General features: G+C 41.5%; 1 protein-coding gene across 1 annotated transcript in view; it reads right to left on the bottom strand.

Moving 5' to 3' along the window:
• The window catches only part of LOC133539053 (nucleosome-remodeling factor subunit BPTF-like), a 151,564-nt gene that overhangs the window by 99,330 nt on the left and 27,605 nt on the right, over positions 1–24,629 (bottom strand). The window contains 8 exon segments of the mRNA XM_061881081.1: positions 891–1,022; positions 2,704–2,885; positions 2,958–3,134; positions 6,769–6,944; positions 7,008–7,175; positions 7,346–7,612; positions 15,514–15,682; positions 19,766–19,817. Of these exon segments, the coding sequence (XP_061737065.1) occupies positions 891–1,022; positions 2,704–2,885; positions 2,958–3,134; positions 6,769–6,944; positions 7,008–7,175; positions 7,346–7,612; positions 15,514–15,682; positions 19,766–19,817 (1,323 nt within the window).

The following is a 24,629-nucleotide window of genomic DNA, read 5'->3' as shown; positions in this document are numbered from 1 at the left end:
GCACTGTCTAGTAGAGACAGGTAACAGGCCTACAGGCGGAAAGTTAGTCAGGTAGCACTACATACAGGCAGTAAGAGATGGTGATATCCCAGAAATAAAATAATACAGATGCATTGTTGCACTTTTCTTTAAAAAAGTAAACTCTGTCTTTTTTGTATTTATATTTTGTTAATTTGAATTCTTATTTGCTCAGTTTTACTGCAAAATGACCTGCAAGCAGTGTAAATGTTGTTATATTCAAGCACTTTGTTCCTTCACTGTACAGACACTGTGCTTAGGTACATACCTAACCGTGATTATGTCCTACCAATATATCTATACAGCTCTTTAAGTTATAAGCCTACATAAGTATGCCCAACTTTTGTTTTATAGTATTGTCCCTCTGTTTTTGTTTGAAAACACTTTATTATTGTAGATGTAGTTTGAACAGCAATGTTTGAAAGATTCCGGTAAGAGTGGAAAAACATTATTTACAAAAGTACCTCTACCATTTTTTTTTGGGGTGGCAGAAAGATCATAGACATTTTTGAGCTCCAAGGTTTGAAGTTTTGGCCAATGGCTTCTTGAAAGGGGGCGTTGTGCTGAAGCAGCGGTGGCTGAGAGGCATAAGTGGGTGGTAGTACTACAATCTAAATATTAGTCCTCACAGCGAGGGTGGGCCTTTTGAAGTCATCTGCTCAGGATCACTGCTCAAGTGGCCCCGACTGGCTACACACTGAATGCTTGCTTCAATGTCGTATCTCCATGTTTTCATTTGAAACTCAGTCTCTGAAAGCGGTTTATATGAAATGAAATGACGCCAAAAGGACCCATGAGATTCCTACTGATTTTGTCCATACAACAACATGGATCTTAATTGGACATGCAAACACAGGCGATGATGTGTGTACCTCGTGTGGCCGAGTGAGTCCTTCCAGACCGGCATGGTTGCCACAGGCTTGATGGCACACTCCAGGATGGCCAAAGCCAGAGCAAACTCTCTGGCCTTGCTGCACATCTGAACTGCTTTGATCCAATTGGTCCTACAAAAACAACACACTTTCTGCTCATCGCATTTTCTTTTATGTGCTTCCCAGTACTCATAAAGTACCGCGGTACTACTGATTTAAAAAGGTACTGTACTGCCTTTGAAGAAAATCTTCATGATGACATCGCTGGTAATCTTAGTCAACACGCACACACACAGAGCACTTACAAGAGACAGAATAGGGAGAAAGGCTTAAATACGAACACTAAAGGTGAAGATATAAACACTGAGGCACCACTCTGCATGTGTCATAGTTAGCAAGCAGCTAACGTCCGTCCAGTGTTTTGGCCACAAATAAACTATATTTCTCACAAATACTAACCCTGCAGTACGGGGAAGAGTAAACATACAATAGATAACCACCAACAGCAGGCTAGTGCTCCTGAATGTAAACAAATGGGAGAATCTATACAACGACTGCAACGATGCCAAGTACAAGAGCCATATATAGTCGATATTACAATGATTAAATAGATATAGATTTTTTTTTAAATCAAGAAATATTTTGTCTTTTTTTTTTATTGTTTATAAAGTCAGTAAATATGTCCCTGGAAACATGAGGACTTTGAATGTGACCAATGTATGATCCTGTAAATACTTGGTATCGGAGCCAAACCAAAATGTGTGGTATCATCCAAAACTAATGTCAAGTACCAAAGAAGAGAAGAATAAGTCATTATTACATTTGAACAGAAGTGTAGATAGAACATGTTAAAACAGAAAATAAGCACATATTAACAGTATAATGAACAAGCAGGTTAATAATACATTTTGTTCCGCTTGTCCCTCATAATTTAGACAAAATAATAGAACGATAAATGACACTATATGTTACTGCAAATGTCAGAAGACTAATAGAAAACTTTGTAACCCCTCTGCTTAGGTACTACGTGGACCCCGACTTAAACAAGTTGAAAAACTTATTGGGGTGTTACCATTTAGTGGTCAGTTGTACGGAATATGTACTGAACTGTGCAATCTACCAATAAAAGTTTCAATCAATCAATCAATCAGAGAAATTGATTAGGATGTAACGGGTGGGTCGCGTGGTTATGCGCGGATTGTTCTTCCGGGGCACAGATGGAACGGCAGCAACCGGCGTATGATGTATAGGTCATAAATCAGGCCGGAACAAACGAAACAAGCGTGCACATAGCGCTGGAAGCTAACAGGATAGCTACACATGAAAAACTAAGGCGGAACTTAACGCAAGAAACACAAGGAATAAACTAAGAGTTGCATGCGCGCAAACAAAAGCACCAGACTGAGTGAGGCCAAAAGGCAGGACTAAATAGCTCTCCGATTAGTGCCCATGAACAGGTGAGCGTCCCAAACACTAATCAGTACCCATGACAGCCGAGAAACCCAAAACATGGGAGCTGAAATATAACTTAAACCACACATGACTCAAAACCTAAATAAACTTCAAGCTATGATTCAGGCAACAGATCACAACAGTTCACCATCTTATTTCATGACAAAATTGTTCTTTGATTGAACTAAGAAACATATGTTCAATGTATCGTAAGATTTTATCTTAAATGAAAGACAATAATGACATTTTTTAGTGGTGCCCTTCATTTTGAAAAGTATTGAAGTATGAAAATACATGTTGGTACTGTCGGTATGGAGACGAGGAGAGATAAGAAGCACCAGTGGCAAGACGTGTACGGCACCTGTGTGAGGCCCAGTTGGGGTGCATGAACGGTGAAGGCACGTTGTTTTCCAACTGGATGATGGTCAGTCTCAGTGTAGAGATGGTGATCAGCTTAGAACCGTGGATGGACCCGTTCCACTTGAACTCCCCTGCCGGTGTCAAACAGAACTTGTGGGAGAGATGGCGTTTTTTGTCGTGGTCCTGATGAAAGAACATTTCAAACACGAGGAACATGATGGGCGGGTCTACAAGCAGCTAGCTAATTCTACTTGCCTCTCTGTGCTGGTGCTTGTTGAGGGCCAGGGTATTTGTGCTGTACTGGTTGTGATACACACGATACTTGCCCTCCTGGCCCAGTTTGAAGAAGTGACAGATCATGCCCTTCATCACCACGTCCTTGCTGCGTGTGCTGACACGGGTCACATCCCCTTGAGCATTTACTACGAGGATCTATAGAGGGAGGAAACATAGCAATCATGCAGCTGATGATATAATAATAGTATCAACTAATAATATTGGTGTCTTCTACCTGCTCTAAAAGAAGCAAAGAACTGGGAGGGTCTCTAACAAGTGCTGAGTGCAAAAAAACATCGGCATTCACTCAGCCTGTCATCATACAGTCCAAGATTCGACTCGGAGGAGCCTGATCCGACTATCAACCTATCAGGTCGTTGTCGGCACCGGTGGGACTGGCCAGATATTGAAGCATTGCCTCATCTTGAAGGTGTAGCTCTGCTCTCAAAAAAGGTAATGATCCTTTGACGTCTTTTTGGCGCTGCCCTCACTGACAGTGGTTTAGTTTTTTTTTTTTTTTTTTTACATCATTTGTTTTGTTCATTTTAATAAAAGACTGTATTCCTTTCATTAGTGCCTTTTGATTTACTTTGGAATAAACACCTGTATGTGCTAGACCAGCGCTTTTTGACCTCAGGACCAAACTATTCACTAGAGAAGGGCCTGGAGCCCTCTCAAAATATAACATTAAATTAGTAATATTCAATTATTATATCTAACCTACTTACAGTTTAACAGGACAAACCCAGTGGCAATCACAAATATTATTAACAAGGCTTAGGAAAAAAACGCCCATCAAATATAGCGCAAAAGGAGGGACTCAAAAAAACTGTACAAAAGTAAATTTACATATAATTATCCATTGATAGTAATAATTTGTTTCCTAAATAAATGTAAGTGAAAATGAAAATACAGCTTCACCAGTTAAGCGCCAGACTTCTTCCGTTTGTTTGATATTGTCATTACTGACGGCGTGGGGCAGTGGCCGTGCGCAACCCGAGGGTCCCTGGTTCAATCCCCACCTAGTACCAACCTCGTCACTTCCGTTGTGTCCTGAGCAAGACACTTCACCCTTGCTCCTGATGGGTGCTGGTTAGCGCCTTGCATGGCAGCTCCCGCCATCAGTGTGTGAATGTGTGTGTGAATGGGTAAATGTGGAAGTAGTGTCAAAGCGCTTTGAGTACCTTGAAGGTAGAAAAGCGCTATACAAGTACAACCCATTTATCATTATTTGTTTACTGCCACAAGTGGTGCAAAAGTCTGTGTCTTGCGGTGAAAAAAACACCAGGTGAGGCATACATTTTTTTCTTTTTTACTCAAGTCATATGTGCAGCTCTTGTCATTGATTTAGGTTGCACATTAGAATTACAGAAAAAAAAGGGAGTTATTCTCTTTCATAAAAACGTTATCATAATGATATTATGGTATGAAAAATGGGTCCAAAAACTATTTGACAAAGTTGTTATTAAATACTTTTTGGTCCCATTTGCTTTTAACAAAATAAATCAAGTATTGTGAGTGTATATTACCTTTCTGTATTTTTATTTGAAGCAGCAATAGCTATCTTCCATGAAAACCTACTTTGTATGATCGCTTTTATTTTGTCTTAAAGTCCAGTTTAGAGAAGTATTTAATCTTGGATACAGTATGTAATCCTCCATATTGGCAGAAACATTCATTTCATTCCAAAAAATTAAACATTATTTTTGCATCTGACAAAAACACCCACAAACGCTGGCTTACTCTCATAAAAATTCCATGTTTGTTATAAATACAGTTTTTAAAAAAAGACAAGAAAAACATGCTGGAGAGACCTGTGTCTGCTAGCTTGAGCGCCCCCACTTCTCCCAGTGTGGCAAGTCAGAGTACTGCTGGGGCATTCAACTGCAAGTTGACAATATATCGCCCCCTACCTTTTTCCCCGTGGCAACAAGCATGCGCCCCCTTGCATGCACGGCCAATACACACTGTGTGTAGCCGTGGAGGCACCACCTGTATCTGCCTCACTTTTCATCTGCTGCATTGTTTTGATCAGGAAACATGGAATTTCCGCGACTTTGACCATGAAAATGATCAAAATATACAGGGAACCACACCAAAATCACATAGAAAGCATAAACCAAAAGAGAAATATTCAAACTTATTTTATTTTATGACTTCGTTTTGGAACATCTCATGGTTAAGCCACCTGGCACCTTGATAAGCCTTTTGCACCTGACTGCTATTACAACATTGGTTTCGTTGTGCTGTGCAATATACTGCTTAATAAGTTACCATGTGGTCAAAGAAAGAGACCTTTTCCATGGCACTATCTCATGCACTCCAAATCCTTACTAAAGTTGGCTAGTATGTGATTGTCCTCTTTACAAAGGACGTAGATAAGGCTTAAAGGGGAACATTATCAGCAGACCTATGTAAGCGTCAATATATACTTTGATGGTGCAGAAAAAAGACCATATATTTTTTTAACCGATTTCCGAACTCTAAATGGGTGAATTTTGACGAATTAAACGCCTTTCTGTTTATCGCTCTTTTTGCGATGACGTCAGAATGTGACGTCTCCGAGGTAACACAGCCGCCATTTTCATTTTCAACACATTACAAACACCGGGTCTCAGCTCTGTTATTTTCCGTTTTTTCGACTATTTTATGGAACCTTGGAGACATCATGCCTCGTCGGTGTGTTATCGGAGGGTGTAACAACACTAACAGGGAGGGATTCAAGTTGCACCACTGGCCCGAAGATGCCAAAGTGTCTTCCGCCAGACCCCATTGAATGTGCCAGCCGCCAGACCCCCATTGAATGTACCAAAGTGTCTCCACATTTTACATGGCACAGAGATGTATGGATAACCTGCAGATGCATTTGCAACGATAAAGTCAACTACATCACAAAGGTGAGTTTTGTTGATGTTGACTGCCAGCTAATCGATGCTTACATGCTACGCTAATCGATGCTAACATGCTATTTACCAGCGGTGCTAAAGCAGACATGGCACATAGATGTATGGATAACCTGCAGATCCATTTGCAACGATAGTCAACGAAATCACAAAGGTGAGTTTTGTTGATGGTGACTGCCAGCTAATCGATGCTAAATTGCTACGCTAATCGATGCTAACATGCTATTTACCGGCGGTGCTAAAGCAGACATGGTACAGAGATGTATGGATAACCTGCGGATGCATTTGCAACTATATTACGTTTCCTTCCACCCACATTTAATGCGAAACAAACACTTACCAATCAACGGATTTAAGTTGCTCCAGTGTCAAAAGATGCGAAAGTCCTGATCGTTTGGTTTGCACATTTTACCGGCGATGCTAACGCAGCTATTCGGCCATGCTATGGCTATGAATAGTGTCAATAGCTATTCGCTCAATAGCTTCAGTTTCTTCTTCAATACTTTCATACTCCAACCATCCGTTTCAATACATGCGTAATCTGTTGAATTGCTTAAACCGCTGAAATCCGAGTCTGAATCCGAGCTAATGTCGCTATATCTTGCTGTGGTATCTGCCATTGTTTGTTTACATTGGCAGCACTGTATGACATCACAGGGAAATGGATAGTCGCATCGCAAATAGCGAAAATCAAGCACTTTAAAGCTTTTTTTAGGGCTATCCGGGGACCGGTAAAATAAGTAAAAAAACTTCAAAAAATACAACAAGCCACTGGGAACTGATTTTTACTGTTTTTAACCCTTTTGAAATTGTGATTATGTTCCCCTTTAAGGACCCTGTCATTTACAGTACATATAGTGGAGCTATGTTTGGGTGGTGTCTCTCACCTCTTTACCCTCCTTGAAGCCCTTGTTGGCTTCATGGAGGGCAGCAGCCACCTGCTGGCTCTTCATCTGGCTCAGCTTGCTGTCTGGGTTCCTCAGCCGGGTCACCATGCGAGTCGCAGCGGACTTCTTACTACCGAGACACACCATCTCCCCGTTGGTGGAATCTCTGCTCTCTCCTGCAGCACACAGCAGTCCATTGTTTGCACACATGACTTCACTTCATCTTGCGATTGTCTGACCTGTGTCTTCCAAGCTCGCCAGGGATGACTGGGAGGACTTGTCGGCCAGGTCAGGGAGTTCAGGGCCCCTGCTGCTGTTACTGTTCTCCTCCATCGCCTGGCTGGGGTGGCTCAGATTCGGGACATCGTCGCCACTCGCAGGAACACATTCGGATGATGCGTTTTCTACTATGAAATGTTAAAGTGGTATGAACCTTCCAGCTTTGATTGCCACAGCTGTACTGAGTCCAGCAGTGCCATTCTTTGACATGCTTTAGACTACAGCTCCCTCTGCTGACCGAGCGGAGTACATGCAACACAAATGCTACTTTAAATGGTTTTAATACATAATCCCTTACCTTCAGCAGTGACAACATGTTCCTCCTCTTCCTCGACGTCGCCATTCGTCTCCTTCTCATTCACCTCGACTGCTTCTTTGACGTCGACGTCCTGATGTCCCTCGCCTTCATTCAACTTGGCATCGTCGTGGTCTTTCGCCACGTCCACCTGCTCCCCCTCATCCTTCAGCTGCTCCAGACGAGCTTTGAGGGCCTCCTCAGCAGCCCGCTTCTTTATTTCCTGCAGCTCCTCTTCCTTCTTGGCCCGCAGACGCTCCAGGATCTCCTCTAGGAGGGGAACATTATTGATGAATCAGTGATTGCTGAGACCTGGACAAGGGGTAGGATTGAGTGGGACTGACTTTTTACTGATCATTTTCAGACCCGTTTGAACTAGAAATCCAGCGACATTTGGCATCTTTTTTACAGTACCAGATCAGCAGATACAGTCCTCATATGATACCAGTATTTAGTATATCAAAAATATACTAATGAAGTAGAATGGTCCGTTTGCCGTGCATGAGAAGACTTCCCTATTCTTTATTTCTTTCCATCAAAGTGAACACTCTCTTCTGCTTCCCTGTCAAAAGTTCGATTTTTTGACGACAAAACCAGTTCTTCTCTCCCAACGTCTTCCTGGTTAAGTTTTGTTTTCGCTACTGCAGCGATCAAGCCTCCTTCCACAACGCAGGGAGCGTGGGCTCATGAAAGAAGTTTCTTGTTCCATAATTCCATGAAAAAACATCAGATGGACATGAAGATAACAGAAAATATATCACTGCCAAAAATCCAACTTTGTGTAAATATCTTAAAAAATAGGAGACTTATAATACAAGTAAAGAGGAGCAGGCTGCATCTCACACATTCTCATACTTTCTGTAACATCCAGGAAAAAATGATGTCAGCCAGCTTGAAAAATGTCTCAACTATAAACTAAGTGAAGGAGCCTAGAAATGTTTTGATTTAAATGTTTGCAATATTCCAGGGTTCTTCACAAGGAAGCCTTACTATGTTGTAAATCCATTAACTGTTATCGAATTGACTAGTGTGTTATCGTGATTTAGAGAAATCTCATATTTGTTCTAATCTTCCCAGGGGATGCAAATGTTTATGCTCTTCTGAGACTAAGTATTCAATGATAAACTGCGATAGAATTCCTGGCGGTTAGTCATTTATATTAAGTGGTTAATAGCCATCCATCCATCCATCTTCTTCTGCTTATGCGAGGTGGGGTCGCGGGGGCAGCAGCCTAAGCAGAGAAGCCTAGACTTCCCTTTTCCCAGCCACTTGTCTAGCTCCTTCCGGGGTGTTCCCAGGCCAGCCGGGAGACATAGTCTTCCCAACGTATCCTGGGTTTTCCTGTAGCGTCCTACTAGTCAAACGTGCCCTAAACACCTCCCTGGGGAGGCGTTTGGGTGGCATCATGACCAAATGCCCGAACTACCTAATCTGGCTTAGATTTACTTTGAGCTCCTCCCGGATGACAGATCTTCTCACCCTGCCACCCTGCGGATCAAACTCATTTGGGCCGCTTGTACCCATGATCTGGTCCTTTCGGTCATAATGCAAAGATCATGACCGTAGTTGAGGATGAGATTGTAGATGGACTGGTAAATTGAGAGCTTTTCCTTCCGGCTCAGCTTCTTCTTCACCACAACGGATCGATACAGCGTCCGCATTACTGAAGACGCCACACCGATTTGGCTGTTGATCTCACCATCCACTCTTCCCTCATTCCTGGTACTTGCACTACTCCACATGAAGCAAGATCTCTTCCCCAACTCGGGGACGACACTCCACACTTTTTCGGGCAAGAACCAAGGACTCACTGGTTAATAATTGGTTATTAATTTATTGGTTATTAATTTATAAATTATTAATTACAGAAAAAACGTAATTTGTTACCGCATTTTAGGCAACACTGCTTACTTCCTGTATAAGGAGTCACAGCAACTATAGACTTTGCTACGTAGAGTTCCTCTTGGACTAAACGGAGCCGAGTGCTTCGATGAACTTCCTTTCCATCGCTTCATTTCCGTGGAATCTCAGCTTGCGTTCAAGAGCACATCGCTGTTATTAGATGACTACAGGTGTGGACAATATTGGAAACAGGTGCATTTGTCAAGCGCTAAAAGTATACCGTGGAGGCGATGTTGGTTTCATTTTCTCAATACAGCTGAGAGTTAATAGTGTGAGGAAACACGCAGCAGGCCTTGTGTTGTGAACGTTGTCACAACTTGAAAAAAAAAAAAAAAATCTGAATGATTAACTTGGCCATAATGGTGCGGCCCTATATGTAAGATTACAGTTGTGATCAAAATGATTCAACCCCCACACAATTTTGGTGTTTTAGCAAGTTGGACATTTATTCCGTATTTTGTTTGTATCCATCCATCCATCCATCCTCTTCCGCTTATCCGAGGTCGGGTCGCGGGGGCAACAGCCTAAGTAGGGAAACCCAGACTTCCCTCTGCCCAGCCACTTTGACTAGCTCTTCCCGGGGGATCCCGAGGCGTTCCCAGGCCAGCCGGGAGACATAGTCTTCCCAACGTGTCCTGGGTCTTCCCCGTGGCCTCCTACCGGTTGGACGTGCCCTAAACACCTCCCTAGGGAGGCGTTTGGGTGGCATCCTGACCAGATGCCCGAACCACCTCATCTGGCTCCTCTCCATGTGGAGGAGCAGCGGCTTTACTTTGAGTTCCTCCCGGATGGCAGAGCTTCTCACCCTATCTCTAAGGGAGAGCCCCGCCACACGGCGGAGGAAACTCATTTCGGCCGCTTGTACCCGTGATCTTATCCTTTCGGTCATGACCCAAAGCTCATGACCATAGGTGAGGATGGGAACGTAGATCGACCGGTAAATTGAGGGCTTTGCCTTCCGGCTCAGCTCCTTCTTCACCACAACGGATCGGTACAACGTCCGCATTACTGAAGACGCCGCACCGATCCGCCTGTCCATCTCACGATCCATTCTTCCCTCACTCGTGAACAAGACTCCTAGGTACTTGAACTCCTCCACTTGGGGCAGGGTCTCCTCCCCAACCCGGAGATGGCACTCCACCCTTTTCCGGGCGAGAACCATGGACTCGGACTTGGAGGTGCTGATTCTCATTCCGGTCGCTTCACACTCGGCTGCGAACCGATCCAGTGAGAGCTGAAGATCCCGGCCAGATGAAGCCATCAGGACCACATCATCTGCAAAAAGCAGAGACCTAATCCTGCGGTCACCAAACCGGAACCCCTCAACGCCTTGACTGCGCCTAGAAATTCTGTCCATAAAAGTTATGAACAGAATCGGTGACAAAGGACAGCCTTGGCGGAGTCCAACCCTCACTGGAAATGTGTTCGACTTACTGCTGGCAATGCGGACCAAGCTCTGGCACTGATCATACAGGGAGCGACCGCCACAATAAGACAGTCCGATACCCCATACACGGTCGAATGCCTTCTCCAATGCCTTGTTTATAGTCATATCAAATAAAGATGTGTCAAATAGACAATTGCAACTTAAATTCTAACACTGTATTTTACAAAATAGCAAAAAAGGACATTTTTCTTAATATCTCATTGACAAAATGATTCAAGCCCCTAGTTCCATGCATCTTTAGTACTTAGTAGAACACCCTTTGGCAGTAATGACATCCTTCAAAGGTGATACACAAGCTTCTTGCAAGCATCTACAGGTATTTTAGCCCATTCCTCTTGGGCAAAGGCCTCCAGTTCATTCATATTCTTGGGCTTGCGTGCTGCAACTGCCTTCTTCAAGTCCCACCACAGCTTTTCTAGAGGATTTAGGTCTGGCGACTGTGAAGGCCACTCCAGAGTCTTCCAGCCCTTCTTCTGCAACCACTCTGATGTTGATTTGGAGGTATGCTTGGGATCGTTGTCCTGTTGGAAGGTCCAACGTCTCCCAAGCCTCAACTTCCTCACTGACTTCATGACATTTGCAGCTAATATATCCTGCTAGGAAATAGAATTCATAAAGCCTTAAACGCGCTGGAGATTCCCGGTACCTGAGGCAGAGAAACAGCCCTAGAGCATGATTGACCCCCCACCATGCTGAACAGTAGGGAAAGTGTTCTTGTCTTTGTCAGCTTAATTTTTTTCTCCTCCAGACATAACGTTGATTCATAGGCCCAAAGAATTCCAGTTTTGTCTCATCACTCCATAGAACAGTTTCCCAAAACCTTTGGGGTTTGTCCAGATGATTTTTGGCATTCTGGAGTCTATTTATCTTGTGCCTGGTAGTCAGAAGTGGGGTGCGCCTGGGAGTTCTGGCATGGAGGCCTTCATCTCGTAGTGCGCGCCTTATTGTCTGGGATGAAACCTGCGTTCCCCCCTCTGCAATGGCCGTGTTTTAGTTCCTCAGCTGTTACCCGGGGGCTTTTCACCACTGTACGCTTCAAATACCGGACATCAGTTGCACACAGCATCCTCTTTCTACCACCCCCAGGTAGTGTTTCCATTGTGCCTTTAGCTTTAAACTTGCGAATTAAGCTCCCAACTGCGTCTCTTGGAATGTGTAATGTCTTTGCTATTTTCTTATATCCATAATCTTTCTTATGAAGAGAAATTACCTCCTCTCTTGACTTCTTTGACCACTCCCTGGACTTCACCATGTTGCAAATACACCATTGACCATCTACAAGAAGCTGAGCGTCACAGTCTTTTTCAATCAGTTTAATTGTTGCTCGTTATGGTTCTAATCACATCTACAGGTGTTTTAAACACCTGATTAAAAAGACTTTATTCAAATTCTGTTCTTAAGAGTTATGATCTTCAAGGGGTTGAATCATTTTGTCAATGAGATATTAAGAGAAATTACACTGTTTGGTATGTTACAAAATATAATGTTGTAATTCAAGTTGCAGTTGTCTATTTAATGCATCTTTATTTGATATATAAACAAAATATGGAATAAATGTCCAACTTGCTAAAACACCAAAATTGTGTGGGGGTTGAATAATTTTGATCACAACTGTAGATCTCATATATGATGAACACACTATTTTTATGTGCAGTTACGTCTTGTGGCCATCAGGTGCCATCTTGCAAAATTCTTACATTTATGTTTTATTTGTTCATCTCTTGTGTCCTTAAGGTGCTATATTGCACAATTTCCACATTAAAAAAAAGTTATGTTATTTTGCTTCTGCCGTATTACTTTGTTTATCTTGCTCTTGTTGTTTTCATGTGCACATTCAATTTCTACTTGAGTACAAGTGGTGTTCTTATAAAATGTTTTTTCCTTCAAAGGAAATCATTTTGAATGTTTTTTTTCAATAAAACTTGGTTAAAAGATTTCAGCGTAAGCACTTTTTGAAAATGTTAAGCATAATTAAAAATACCGCGATATGAATGATAACTGTGATAAGAGACGTTCATAGCGTGACATCCCAATCTGAGACACACGTAATAAAGCTTTGTGAAACCCCCCTGATGGTTTTTACTGCTAATTTAACATTAGCGCCGCTTGAAACACTGGTCCAACAATTCCTAAAAGAAAGATGTTTAAATAAGCAACTTAGAGCCTTGTCCAGCTGTTTCATGTTGAAATACATTGTACCCCAAATGAATATCGGTTCTTGGGCTCCTTACCTTGAATTGATTTACTGGAACCCCGACTTAAACACGTTGAAAAACTTATTCGGGTGTTACCATTTAGTGGTCAATTGTACGGAATATGTACCGTATTTTTCGGAGTATAAGTCGCTCCGGAGTATACGTTGCACCTGACGAAAATGCACAATAAAGAAGGCCAAAAACATATATAAGTCGCACTGGAGTATAAGTCGCATTTTTTGGGGAAATGTATTTGATAAAACCCAACACCAAGAATAGACATTTGAAAGGCAGTTTAAAATAAATAAAGAATAGTGAACAACAGGCTGAATAAGTGTAGGTTATATGAGGCATAAATAACCAACTGCTATGTCAACCTAACATATTATGGTAAGAGTCATTCATATAACTATAACATATAGAACATGCTATACCTTTACCAAACTATCTCTCACTCCTAATCGCTAAATCCCATGAAATCTTCTTCCTCTGTGTCGCCTCTGATATGCGCCCCGCTAGCGTCCTTTCTTTCTGCTGCTCGATTGCTGTTCTCTGCTGCATATTTCACTACGTCCATCTTGTAATCTGCAGTATATGATTTCCTTCACGGTGCCTTTTTAGTTCAGTCCTTCTCAGTTTTTATAAGTTACTGCCAATGTTGATGTGATCCATTTTAATAGCTCCGGCAGTAGCATATAGTAGGGCTGGGCGTATCGATACCAAGTATTGATAGTATCGATACTTGGTGAGTATCGGTATCGATACATCACCAAATTAAGCGAATCACTCCGATTTGAAAAAAAATGTGAGCACGGCGCAGCGCTCCTCGCCACTTCACCCTCCTCCCTAGTGATGGGTCGCGAACGAGATTTAAAAACACTTTAAAATTTCATCTTCAATCCAAAATAAAATAAAATCAAATAAATACAATTAACTTGACGCTTGGTGCGTTGGCGCACACACATCAGTATAATTCGATCAGAGGTTCACTCGGACACGCACGCACACACGCACGCACGCACGCACGCACGCACGCACGCACGCACGCACGCACGCACGCACACACACGCGCGCGTGCGTTTTCAGTGCGACTTAATGTCTTGGTTGTAAACTGTAAAGTCGTTTATTGCACTAAAATAATGATAAGAATTTCTCAGTTCTTTTGTTTTGTGTTCATTTTTACAACTGTTTATTAACTAGTGTTTTCTTTTTTACTTAAGTTCTTGTGTGTTGTGAGGCGACTCGCCAAGTTCAGTATTTGTTTTCACCTTATTTGCACTATTTACTTTATTGTAATTGATATTATTACTTTTTTATTTGAATTTCTCAGTTCTTTTGTTTTGTGTTCATTTTTAAAACTGTTTAATAACTAGTGTTTTCTTTTTGACTTAAGTTCTCGTGTGTTGTGAGGCGACTAGCCAAGTTCAGTATTTGTTTTCACCTTATTTGCACTACTTACTTTATTGTAATTGATATTATTACTTTTTTATTTGAATTTCTCAGTTCTTTTGTTTTGTGTTCATGTTTACAACTTTGTTCAATAACTAGAGTTTTGTTATTTACCTTAAGTGTTTGTGTGTTTTGAGGTGACAAGCCAGGTTCAGTAGTTGTTTGCACCTTATTTGCATTACTTTATTGCTATTGATATTACTTTTGTAAGAAATATTTTATTTTTTTACTTAAATCGTTGTCCTGTGTTGTATTATTATCATAATCAATTAATAAAGGCAAAAGTACAAATTTGTTTTTCAAAAGTATCGATACCCCGAAGCCGCCCCCCCACCAATCATCAGATGACGACACTTCCGGTATTGGTATTGGCGATACTGGCCGGCATCGGATCGGATCGGTATCGATACCCAAATTTGCGATATCGCCCACCTATAGCGTATAGCATATAGCAGTTAGCATATCATGACCTACAATGCACCTCTGCCATGACCCTCCCCCGCCGAAATCTTATTGGTTGGCGTGTGAGTGACGATTGCTGACGTGTGTGTGACGATTGCTGACATTTTCTTCGTCGCTCACGCGAATGAGATAAAAAAATATTTTTTTAGATTTTACGGTAACGTGTTAATAATTTTACACATAAGTCGCTCCGGCGTATACGTCGCACGCCCGGCCAAACTAGGAAAAAAACATTGACTTATAGTCCGAAAAATACGGTACTGTACTGTGCAATCTACTAATAAAAGTTTCAATCAATCAATCAAACTAATAACGGGTATCAGCCCTGAAAAAACACACGGGTTGATTCTCAAGGTTAAACTGTTTTTTTTTCATTGTTTCAGTTTAATTTAGTTGCTTCTCTATCAGTCCTCAATTGGCCAATGTTGGTATTGTACCTATTTCGCCTCTTTTCATGCCTTATGGTTGAAATTGAACACATGGACAGGTTCTGTTCTGGCTTGTCATCTTGAGAAGCAAAAGCTTGTATTCACAAGTCCAGTCATGGCTGGATGTAGTACGACGCTGTATTGTTCATGTCAAATGCAAAGTTGGCCAACAGGTTTAACCTGACAGTCAGACAAAATGTATTGAAGATCTGGTGTCAACAAAAGCAATGGCTTGATTATGAACACTAGTCATTTAACGAAAAAGCGAATGAAGTCGGAGCTCATTACCGTTGGCGACGGTGAGGAAACACCTATTGTTGCCCCGAGCCTTGTTGGTGAGGTCTTCTGTGATGTCCATGTGAACATGCACCTCATCCCTGATTTCTTCAAGAGCGGCATAGAGGTTGGCCTCCCAGTATTCCTTATCCAAGCAGTTAATGAGCTCAGCCAGCTGGACCTGGCACAAGAAGAGAGACAAAGAGACTTTGCGTGAGGGACAATCAGAATTGACATTTTTGAATGATTTCCTTAACAGTAGTATGTGTTCCAAGTGGGACTAAACTGTTATGGCAAAATAAAATATCAGGATTACTTTAATACGGACTATTTGGAGCTACACCTCCCTGATACCGAAGAACATGTCAAACTACTTCCATAACCACAACACCAGGGGGAGCTCCACAAACCACGTTAAACCCAGATTCCCATCTAACAAAGGTCTTAAGTCATTCTCCTTCTATGCCACATCAATGTGGAATGCACTCCCAACAGGTGTAAAAGTAAGTGCATCTCTATCCTCCTTCAAAAGCGCTCTAAAACACCTCCAGGCAACTTCAACACTTTACTAACACCCTCCCCCCTTCACATCCCATCACCCCAGGTTGTAAATAACCTAATGTAAATAATCAAATGTATTCCTAATGTATATACTTGTTCTTATGCTATGTGAACTCACTATGTTCTCTGCTGGCTGTACATATCCTACTAAGTAAGACCTACACTGTTTCAATGTCCACATTTCTCTGTTGATGCAATTGTTGATGACTGAAGTACTGATAGCAACCAAAGCTCCTCATCCCACCCCCCAGATTGTAAATAATGTAAATAATTCAATGTATATACTCTGATGATTAACCTGTGTGATGACTGTAGTATGCTGATAGTATATATTTGTACCATCAATTGATTTACGTGGACCCAGACTTAAACAAGTTGAAAAATGGATTGGGGTGTTACCATTTAGTGTACGGAATATGTACTGAACTGTGCAATGTACTAATAAAAGATTCAATCAATCAATCAATCAATCAATGGAGTCTCCGATTAGCCTAATCTGCTAACATGCAAACTCTATACAGGGACGCTCCAATAAAGATTTGAACACTTGATCTAGGGCTGGGTGATAAAACGATATCAATATACATCGCAATAGACACGTAATCTATATTAACAAAAAGTGCGTTTGATAAAACGTTCGATACATCTATTTTATTCTCTGTAAGAAAAAAACCTGATGTGGCGAAACAAGGTTGGTTGCATGTACAAAGACACTCGCTAACTGAGCAATTTGGAAGTGATCACTGATCAGTGGGAATGACACCAACAGCCAATCAGGCAACAGTATCAACTATCAAGTTAGGTGTCTCGTGGTTAATTATTTGCATGGAGTTGATCAAACAGGAAAAGTCACCTGGACAGTATGGCAGTTTATTGGGTTTATTCAAACGGACCGCAGTCAGACCAAGGCGCTAGAGATCTGTAATACATCACCTTAGCCCCAATCACTCTAGACATCAACCTGGAAACCTGTAATACATCACCTTAGCCCCAATCACTCTAGACAACAACCTGGATATCTGTAATACATCACCTTAGCCCCAATCACTCTAGAGAACAACCTGGAGATCTGTAATACATCACCTTAGCCCCAATCACTCTAGACAACAACCTGGAGATCTCTAATAGATCACCTTAGCCCCAATAACTCTAGAGAACAACCTGGAGATCTGTAATACATCACCTTAGCCCCAATCACTCTTGACAACAACCTGGAGATCTGTAATACATCACCTTAGCACCAATCAGTCTAGACAACAACCTGGATATCTGTAATACATCACCTTAGCCCCAATCACTCTAGAGAACAACCTGGAGATCTGTAATACATCACCTTAGCCCCAATCACTCTAGACAACAACCTGGAGATCTCTAATAGATCACCTTAGCCCCAATAACTCTAGAGAACAACCTGGAGATCTGTAATACATCACCTTAGCCCCAATCACTCTAGACAACAACCTGGAGATCTGTAATACATCACCTTAGCCCCAATCACTCTTGACAACAACCTGGAGATCTGTAATACAGCACCTTTGCCCCAATTACTCTTGACAACAACCTGGAGATCTGTAATACATCACCTTACCACCAATCAGTCTAGACAACAACCTGGAGATCTGTAATACATCACCTTAGCCCCAATCACTCTAGACAACAACCTGGAGATCTGTAATACATCACCTTAGCCCCAACCTCTTTAGAGAACAACCTGGAGATCTGTAATACATCACGTTAGCCCCAATCACTCTTGACAACAACCTGGAAATCTGTAATACATCACCTTTGCCCCAATCACTCTTGACAACAACCTGGAGATCTGTAATACATCACCTTAGCCCCAATCACTCCAGACAACAACCTGGAGATCTGTAATACATCACCTTTGCCCCAATTACTCTTGACAACAACCTGGAGATCTGTAATACATCACCTTAGCCCCAATCACTCTAGACAACAACCTGGAGATCTGTAATACATCACCTTAGCCCCAATCACTCTTGACAACAACCTGGAGATCTGTAATACATCACCTTAGCCCCAATCACTCTAGACAACAACCTGGAGATCTGTAATACATCACCTTAGCCCCAATCACTCTTGACAACAACTTGGAGATCTGTAATACATCACCTTAGCCCCAATCACTCTCGTGAACAACCTGGAGATCTGTAATACATCACCTTAGCCCCAATCACTCTTGACAACAACCTGGAGATCTGTAATACATCACCTTAGCCCCAATCACTCTCGTGAACAACCTGGAGATCTGTAATACAGCACCTTTGCCCCAATTACTCTTGACAACAACCTGGAGATCTGTAATACATCACCTTAGCTCCAATCACTCTAGACAACAACCTGGAGATCTGTAATACATCACCTTAGCCCCAATCACTCTTGACAACAACCTGGAGATCTGTAATACATCACCTTAGCCCCAATCACTCTAGACAACAACCTGGAGATCTGTAATACATCACCTTAGCCCCAATCACTCTAGACAACAACCTGGAGATCTGTAATACATCACCTTAGCCCCAATCACTCTAGAGAACAACCTGGAGATCTGTAATACATCACCTTAGCCCCAATCACTCTAGACAACAACCTGGAGATCTGTAATACATCACCTTAGCCCAATCACTCTTGACAACAACCTGGAGATCTGTAATACATCACCTTAGCCCCAATCACTCTAGTGAACAACCTGGAGATCTGTAATACATCACCTTAGCCCCAATCACTCTAGACAACAACCTGGAGATCTGTAATACATCACCTTAGCCCCAATCACTCTACAGAACAACCTGGAGATCTGTAATACATCACCTTAGCCCCAATCACTCTAGACAACAACCTGGAGATCTGTAATACATCACCTTAGCCCCAATCACTCTTGACAACAACCTGGAGATCTGTAATACATCACCTTAGCACCAATCAGTCTAGACAACAACCTGGAGATCTGTAATACATCACCTTAGCACCAATCACTCTAAACAACCTGGAGATCTGTAATACATCAACTTAGCCCCAATCACTCTTGACAACAACCTGGAGATCTGTAATACATCACCTTAGCCCCAATCACTCCAGACAACAACCTGGAGATCTGTAATACATCACCTTTGCCCCAATTACTCTTGACAACAACCTGGAGATCTGTAATACATCACCTTAGCACTAATCACTCTAGACAACAACCTGGAGATCTGTAATACATCACCTTTGCCCCAATCACTCCAGACAACAACCTGGAGATCTGTAATACATCACCTTTGCCCCAATTACTCTTGACAACAACCTGGAGATCTGTAATACATCACCTTAGCACCAATCACTCTAGACAACAACCTGGAGATCTGTAATACATCACCTTTGCCCCAATCACTCTTGACATTCGGGTGCTACACCTTGCCCAAGGGTGACCCGGAACTATGTAAGGCAGGGGCGGTTCAACTCCCTAAGGCTTTATACAAACCCACATAACGCAATATCGACCGATATTAAACACTTAGATGGTCATACACTTTTCAGCCTACCTCTACCTCCTGAAAGTGACCACCATGATAACCATGAGGCCACACTGTACAGCCCTATTCAGGGACTAAAATTGTCAAAAAAAAATTGCATTTTTGGTGACTGCACACGTACCAGTAATATAATGTATGTGAAGAGAAGTGAGACATGATGGACTTACCTTGGTGCTGTAGTACCAGATGGCTTTGTCCTCCTGCTCACCATCCTCTTCTCTGTAGAACAGATGACAAAGTTCAATTGGGAGAAACATTTAGAAAAGCATCTGTCTGATGAGGTCTATTTGGGCTGGGCGACAAAGAAAATGTCCATGGTTGTGTTGACATTTGCTTTCCTTTCGGCCTTCATAGTTGTGGGGATCATAATCAGAGGAAGGTTGAATTTTAAATAAAGAATTTCCGGTCCTTATTTTGATATCGACTGATTTAAAACATTTATATCATGATACAGTTTTCAGCCACATCGCCCAGACCTAGTATCTATGTCAGACCTGGGCAAATGAAGGCCCGGGGGCCACATGGGGACCATTAAGCTTTTCAATCTGGCCCGTCGGACATTCTCAAATAATAGTTTTATATGTTTAAGATGTAAAATGTAGCTGCCATTATGATGTGCACTCATCTTTTATAATCACCTTAGTATAGTCTTCAACTATACTTACTATGGTCATCTAATTACCTATTTGGCTGCACAATCAAAATGTAAAGAACACAATAATATTGAATAATTATTATATATATTTAACTATTCATGCAGGAGCACAACTTGGTAACACCTTCAACTTCGGCAAGGATATATTTAAGAGTGACAGCAGTCAGTCTCCTCTCTCCTTCCTGTACCACCTCATCATGACCCTTAGGGTCAAAGGTCATGTTCACTGCCTGATTCATCTAACTCAGACCTGGGCAAACTAAGGCCATGGGGCTCGTTAAGCTTTTCAATGATCAAAGTATCTCAATGGTTGGAATCTGCATTTATGGACGGTACACATGTTACTATGCTCATCTAATTACTTACTATACTCATCTAATTACTTACTATGCTCATCTAATTACTTACTATGCTCATCTAATTAGTTACTATGCTCATCTAATTAGTTACTATGGTCATCTAATTACTTACTATGCTAATGTAATTACTTACTATGCTCATCTAATTACTATGCTCATGTAATTAGTTACTATGGTCATCTAATTATTTACTATGCTAATGTAATTACTTACTATGCTCATCTAATTACTTACTATGCTTATCTAATTATTTACTATATTTATCTAATTATTTACTATGCTCATCTAATTACTTACTATGCTTATCTAATTATTTACTATATTTATCTAATTACTTACTATGCTCATCTAATTACTTACTATACTCATCTAATTACTTACTATGCTCATCTAATTACTTACTATGCTCATCTAATTACTTACTATACTCATCTAATTACTTACTATGCTCATTTAATTACTTACTATGCTCATCTAATTAGTTACTATGCTCATCTAATTAGTTACTATGGTCATCTAATTACTTACTATGCTAATGTAATTACTTACTATGCTCATCTAATTACTATGCTCATGTAATTAGTTACTATGGTCATCTAATTATTTACTATGCTAATGTAATTACTATGCTCATCTAATTACTTACTATGCTTATCTAATTATTTACTATATTTATCTAATTACTTACTATGCTCATCTAATTACTTACTATGCTCATCTAATTAGTTACTATGCTCATCTAATTAGTTACTATGCTCATCTAATTAGTTACTATGCTCATCTAATTAGTTACTATGGTCATCTAATTACTTACTATGCTAATGTGATTACTTACTATGCTCATCTAATTACTTACTATGCTCATCTAATTACTATGCTCATGTAATTACTTACTATGCTCATCTAATTAGTTACTATGGTCATCTAATTACTTACTATGCTAATGTAATTACTTAATATGCTCATCTAATTACTTACTACGCTTATCTAATTATTTACTATATTTATCTAATTACTTACTATGCTCATCTAATTACTTACTATGCTCATCTAATTACTTACTATGCTCATCTAATTAGTTACTATGGTCATCTAATTACTTACTATGCTAATGTAATTACTTACTATGCTCATCTAATTACTTACTATGGTCATCTAATTACTTACTATGGTCATCTAATTACTTACTGTGGTCATCTAATTAGTTACTATGGTCTTTTAATTAGTTACTATGGTCATATAATTAGTTATGATGGTCATCTAATTACTATGGTCATCTACTTACATACGATGGTCATCTAATTAGTTACTATGGTCATCTAATTAGTTACTATGGTCATCTAATTAGTTACGATGGTCATCTAACTAGTTACTATGGTCATCTAATTACTTACTTGGTTCATCTAATGAATTACTTTGGTTAAGTTAAAGTACCAATGATTGTCACACACACACACAGACTAGGTGTGGTGAAAAGTGTCCTCTGCATTTGACCCATCCCCTTGATCACCCCCTGGGAAGTGAGGGGAGCAGTGGGCAGCAGCGGTGCCGTGCCCGGGTATCATATATCTAATTATCATCTAATTAGTTTTTATGATCATCTAATGAGTTACTTTGGTCATGTAATGAGTTACTATGGGCATGTAATGAGTTACCGTGGTCGTAAAGTTTCTATGGTCATCTAATTAGTTACCATGGTGACGTAATGAGTTACTATGATGATGTAAGTCACTGATGTAAATCACAGCAGGTCAGACGAGGCACAAAGCAGAGAATCCACAGAGTGTGAAATGTGGGTGTCAGGGACAGATGTGGAAGGAGATTTTTACAACAAAGTTGTAAAGTAGAGTGATGTATCACATATATCACATTGTAGGTGGGTTTATTTGACCCTTCATCTTCATATTTCACTGTTTCTTCCATTTTCGTTGTGTTTTCACTTGATTGTAAAATATGTGGACAGAGAGGGGGTGTGACCTTCATATGTTGTCAAGATTCAGTGTTTTATCCTTCATAGTTAATGTTGTATAACCTTTAGTTTCATGAACATTCTGGGTGTCTCATTCAGTATAAAAATGTCAAATTGTATTCCTTTTTTGAAGGTGGTCTGTCATAACATTTTTAGCATTCAATCAGACATGTTTGTGAGGTTTTATATAAGTGTTCCTTCAAATAGTCATACTGGCCCCGAAACATTTTTTTAGACATTTTTCTCTAAATTTGCCCCCCCCCCCCCCAAAATAAATACCCAGGTCTGGTATATGCGATTATTGTCATTCCTCGGTCTGAGGGTGACAGATGGCAACCAGCAATAGACATCCATCTTCGTCTTTTTTTTTTTACTTTTTGTCGTCGGCAAAATGTATTCTTGCCCAAACACCGGAATTAATGACTAATTCATATGGAAAAGATGCCTACAGAAGGAAGTGAGAGGCTAGACTCCAACATGTGATGTGTGGAAGGGCATGAAAACCATCACAGGCTTCAACAACAGCCAAACTGCTGGATGGGGGTGTAGATAGAGCCAATGAGCCGAATTTGTTTTTCAATAGATTTAGCAATGCACCCCCCACTGGCCCACCCCCCACTACTCCTGTCCTCACACCTCCCCTGAACATCTCTACACAAATTCCTTGTCTGGTACCTGCCACCTCTGTTTCTTATCCCCCACTTCCACCCCTACTTTGAAAGCCAGCCCGGTGTGTCTGAGACCTGGACATGTGAGACGACAGCTGGAGAGAGTCAATCCAGCCAAGTCAGCAGGCCCTGACCGACTCAAGCCCTGGGTCCTGAAGACTTGTGCTGCTCAGCTAACAGAGATCCTGCATTTCATCTTCAACCTGAGTCTGAAGTTAGAACGGATACCAGCGCTATGGAAAACATCCTGCATACTGCCAGTGCCCAAGAAACCCATCCCATCGGGCTTGAATGACTTCAGACCTGTTGCCCTGACGTCCCATGTCATAAAAGTCCTCGAGAGACTTGTGCTGGATCAGCCAAGACCCCTGGTGGCTCCTTCCCTGGATCCTCTACAGTTTGCATATCAGCCCCATATAGGAGTGGATGATGCTGTTATCTACCTGCTGCATCATGCTCATCTCACCTGGATGGTGGGAAGGGCACCGAGAGGATCTTGTTCTTTGATTTCTCCAGTGCCTTTAACACCATTCAGCCAATTCTAATGAGTGACAAGTTGCTCAGGATGGGTGTCAGTTCATCCATTGTCTTCTGGATCACTGATTACTTGTCTGACAGGCCCCAGTTTGTGCGACTGGGGAGCTCCCTGTCAGATACTGTGGTCAGTGGTGTAGGTGCTCCACAGGGGACTGTCCTGTCTCATTTCCTGTTCCCCCTGTACACCTCAGACTTCCAGTACAGTTCCAGGTCCTGCCACCGGCAGAAATACTCTGACGACTCTGCTGTGGTCGGATGTATCAGAGAGGGACAGGAATTGGAGTACTGAACACCGATCACTGACTTTGTGGAGTAGTCTCAGGCGAACCATCTGGTCCTTAATGTGGACAACACCAAGGAGCTGGTCATCGACTTCAGGAAGAGAATGACCCCGATGGACCCCATCAAGATCCAGGGTCAGGAGGTGGCAGTAGTGGGGAAGTACAAGTACCTGGAAGTCCACTTGAACAGCAAACTGGACTGGAAGGACAACTGCAAAGCTGTTTACAAGAAGGGCAAGAGCAGACTCTTTTTCCTGAGGAAGCCTAAGTCCTTTAATGTGTGTTGGAGATATTTTATCATTCTTTTGTGGCCAGTGCCCTGCACTTTGCAGTGGTTTGTTGGGGCAGTAGCACCAGCAAAAGAGACTTAAACCGGATTGACAAACTGATCCAGAAAGCTGGCCAAAATATTGGCAAGCAGTTGGAAGCGTTTGTGTCAGTGAGGGACAGGAGGACACTGGACAAACTGCTGGTCATCATGGACAATCCTGCCCACCCACTCCACCAGACAATTGCGGGACAGCGGAGTTCATACTCCAACAGGCTCCTTCAGCTTCCTTCC

The sequence above is a fragment of the Nerophis ophidion genome, linkage group LG20 (genome assembly GCF_033978795.1).
Source record: "Nerophis ophidion isolate RoL-2023_Sa linkage group LG20, RoL_Noph_v1.0, whole genome shotgun sequence".
NCBI classification, from domain to species: Eukaryota; Metazoa; Chordata; class Actinopteri; order Syngnathiformes; family Syngnathidae; genus Nerophis; species Nerophis ophidion.
The sequence above is the reverse complement of the archived record's forward strand: the minus strand, read 5'-3'. Positions and strand labels throughout refer to the sequence as shown.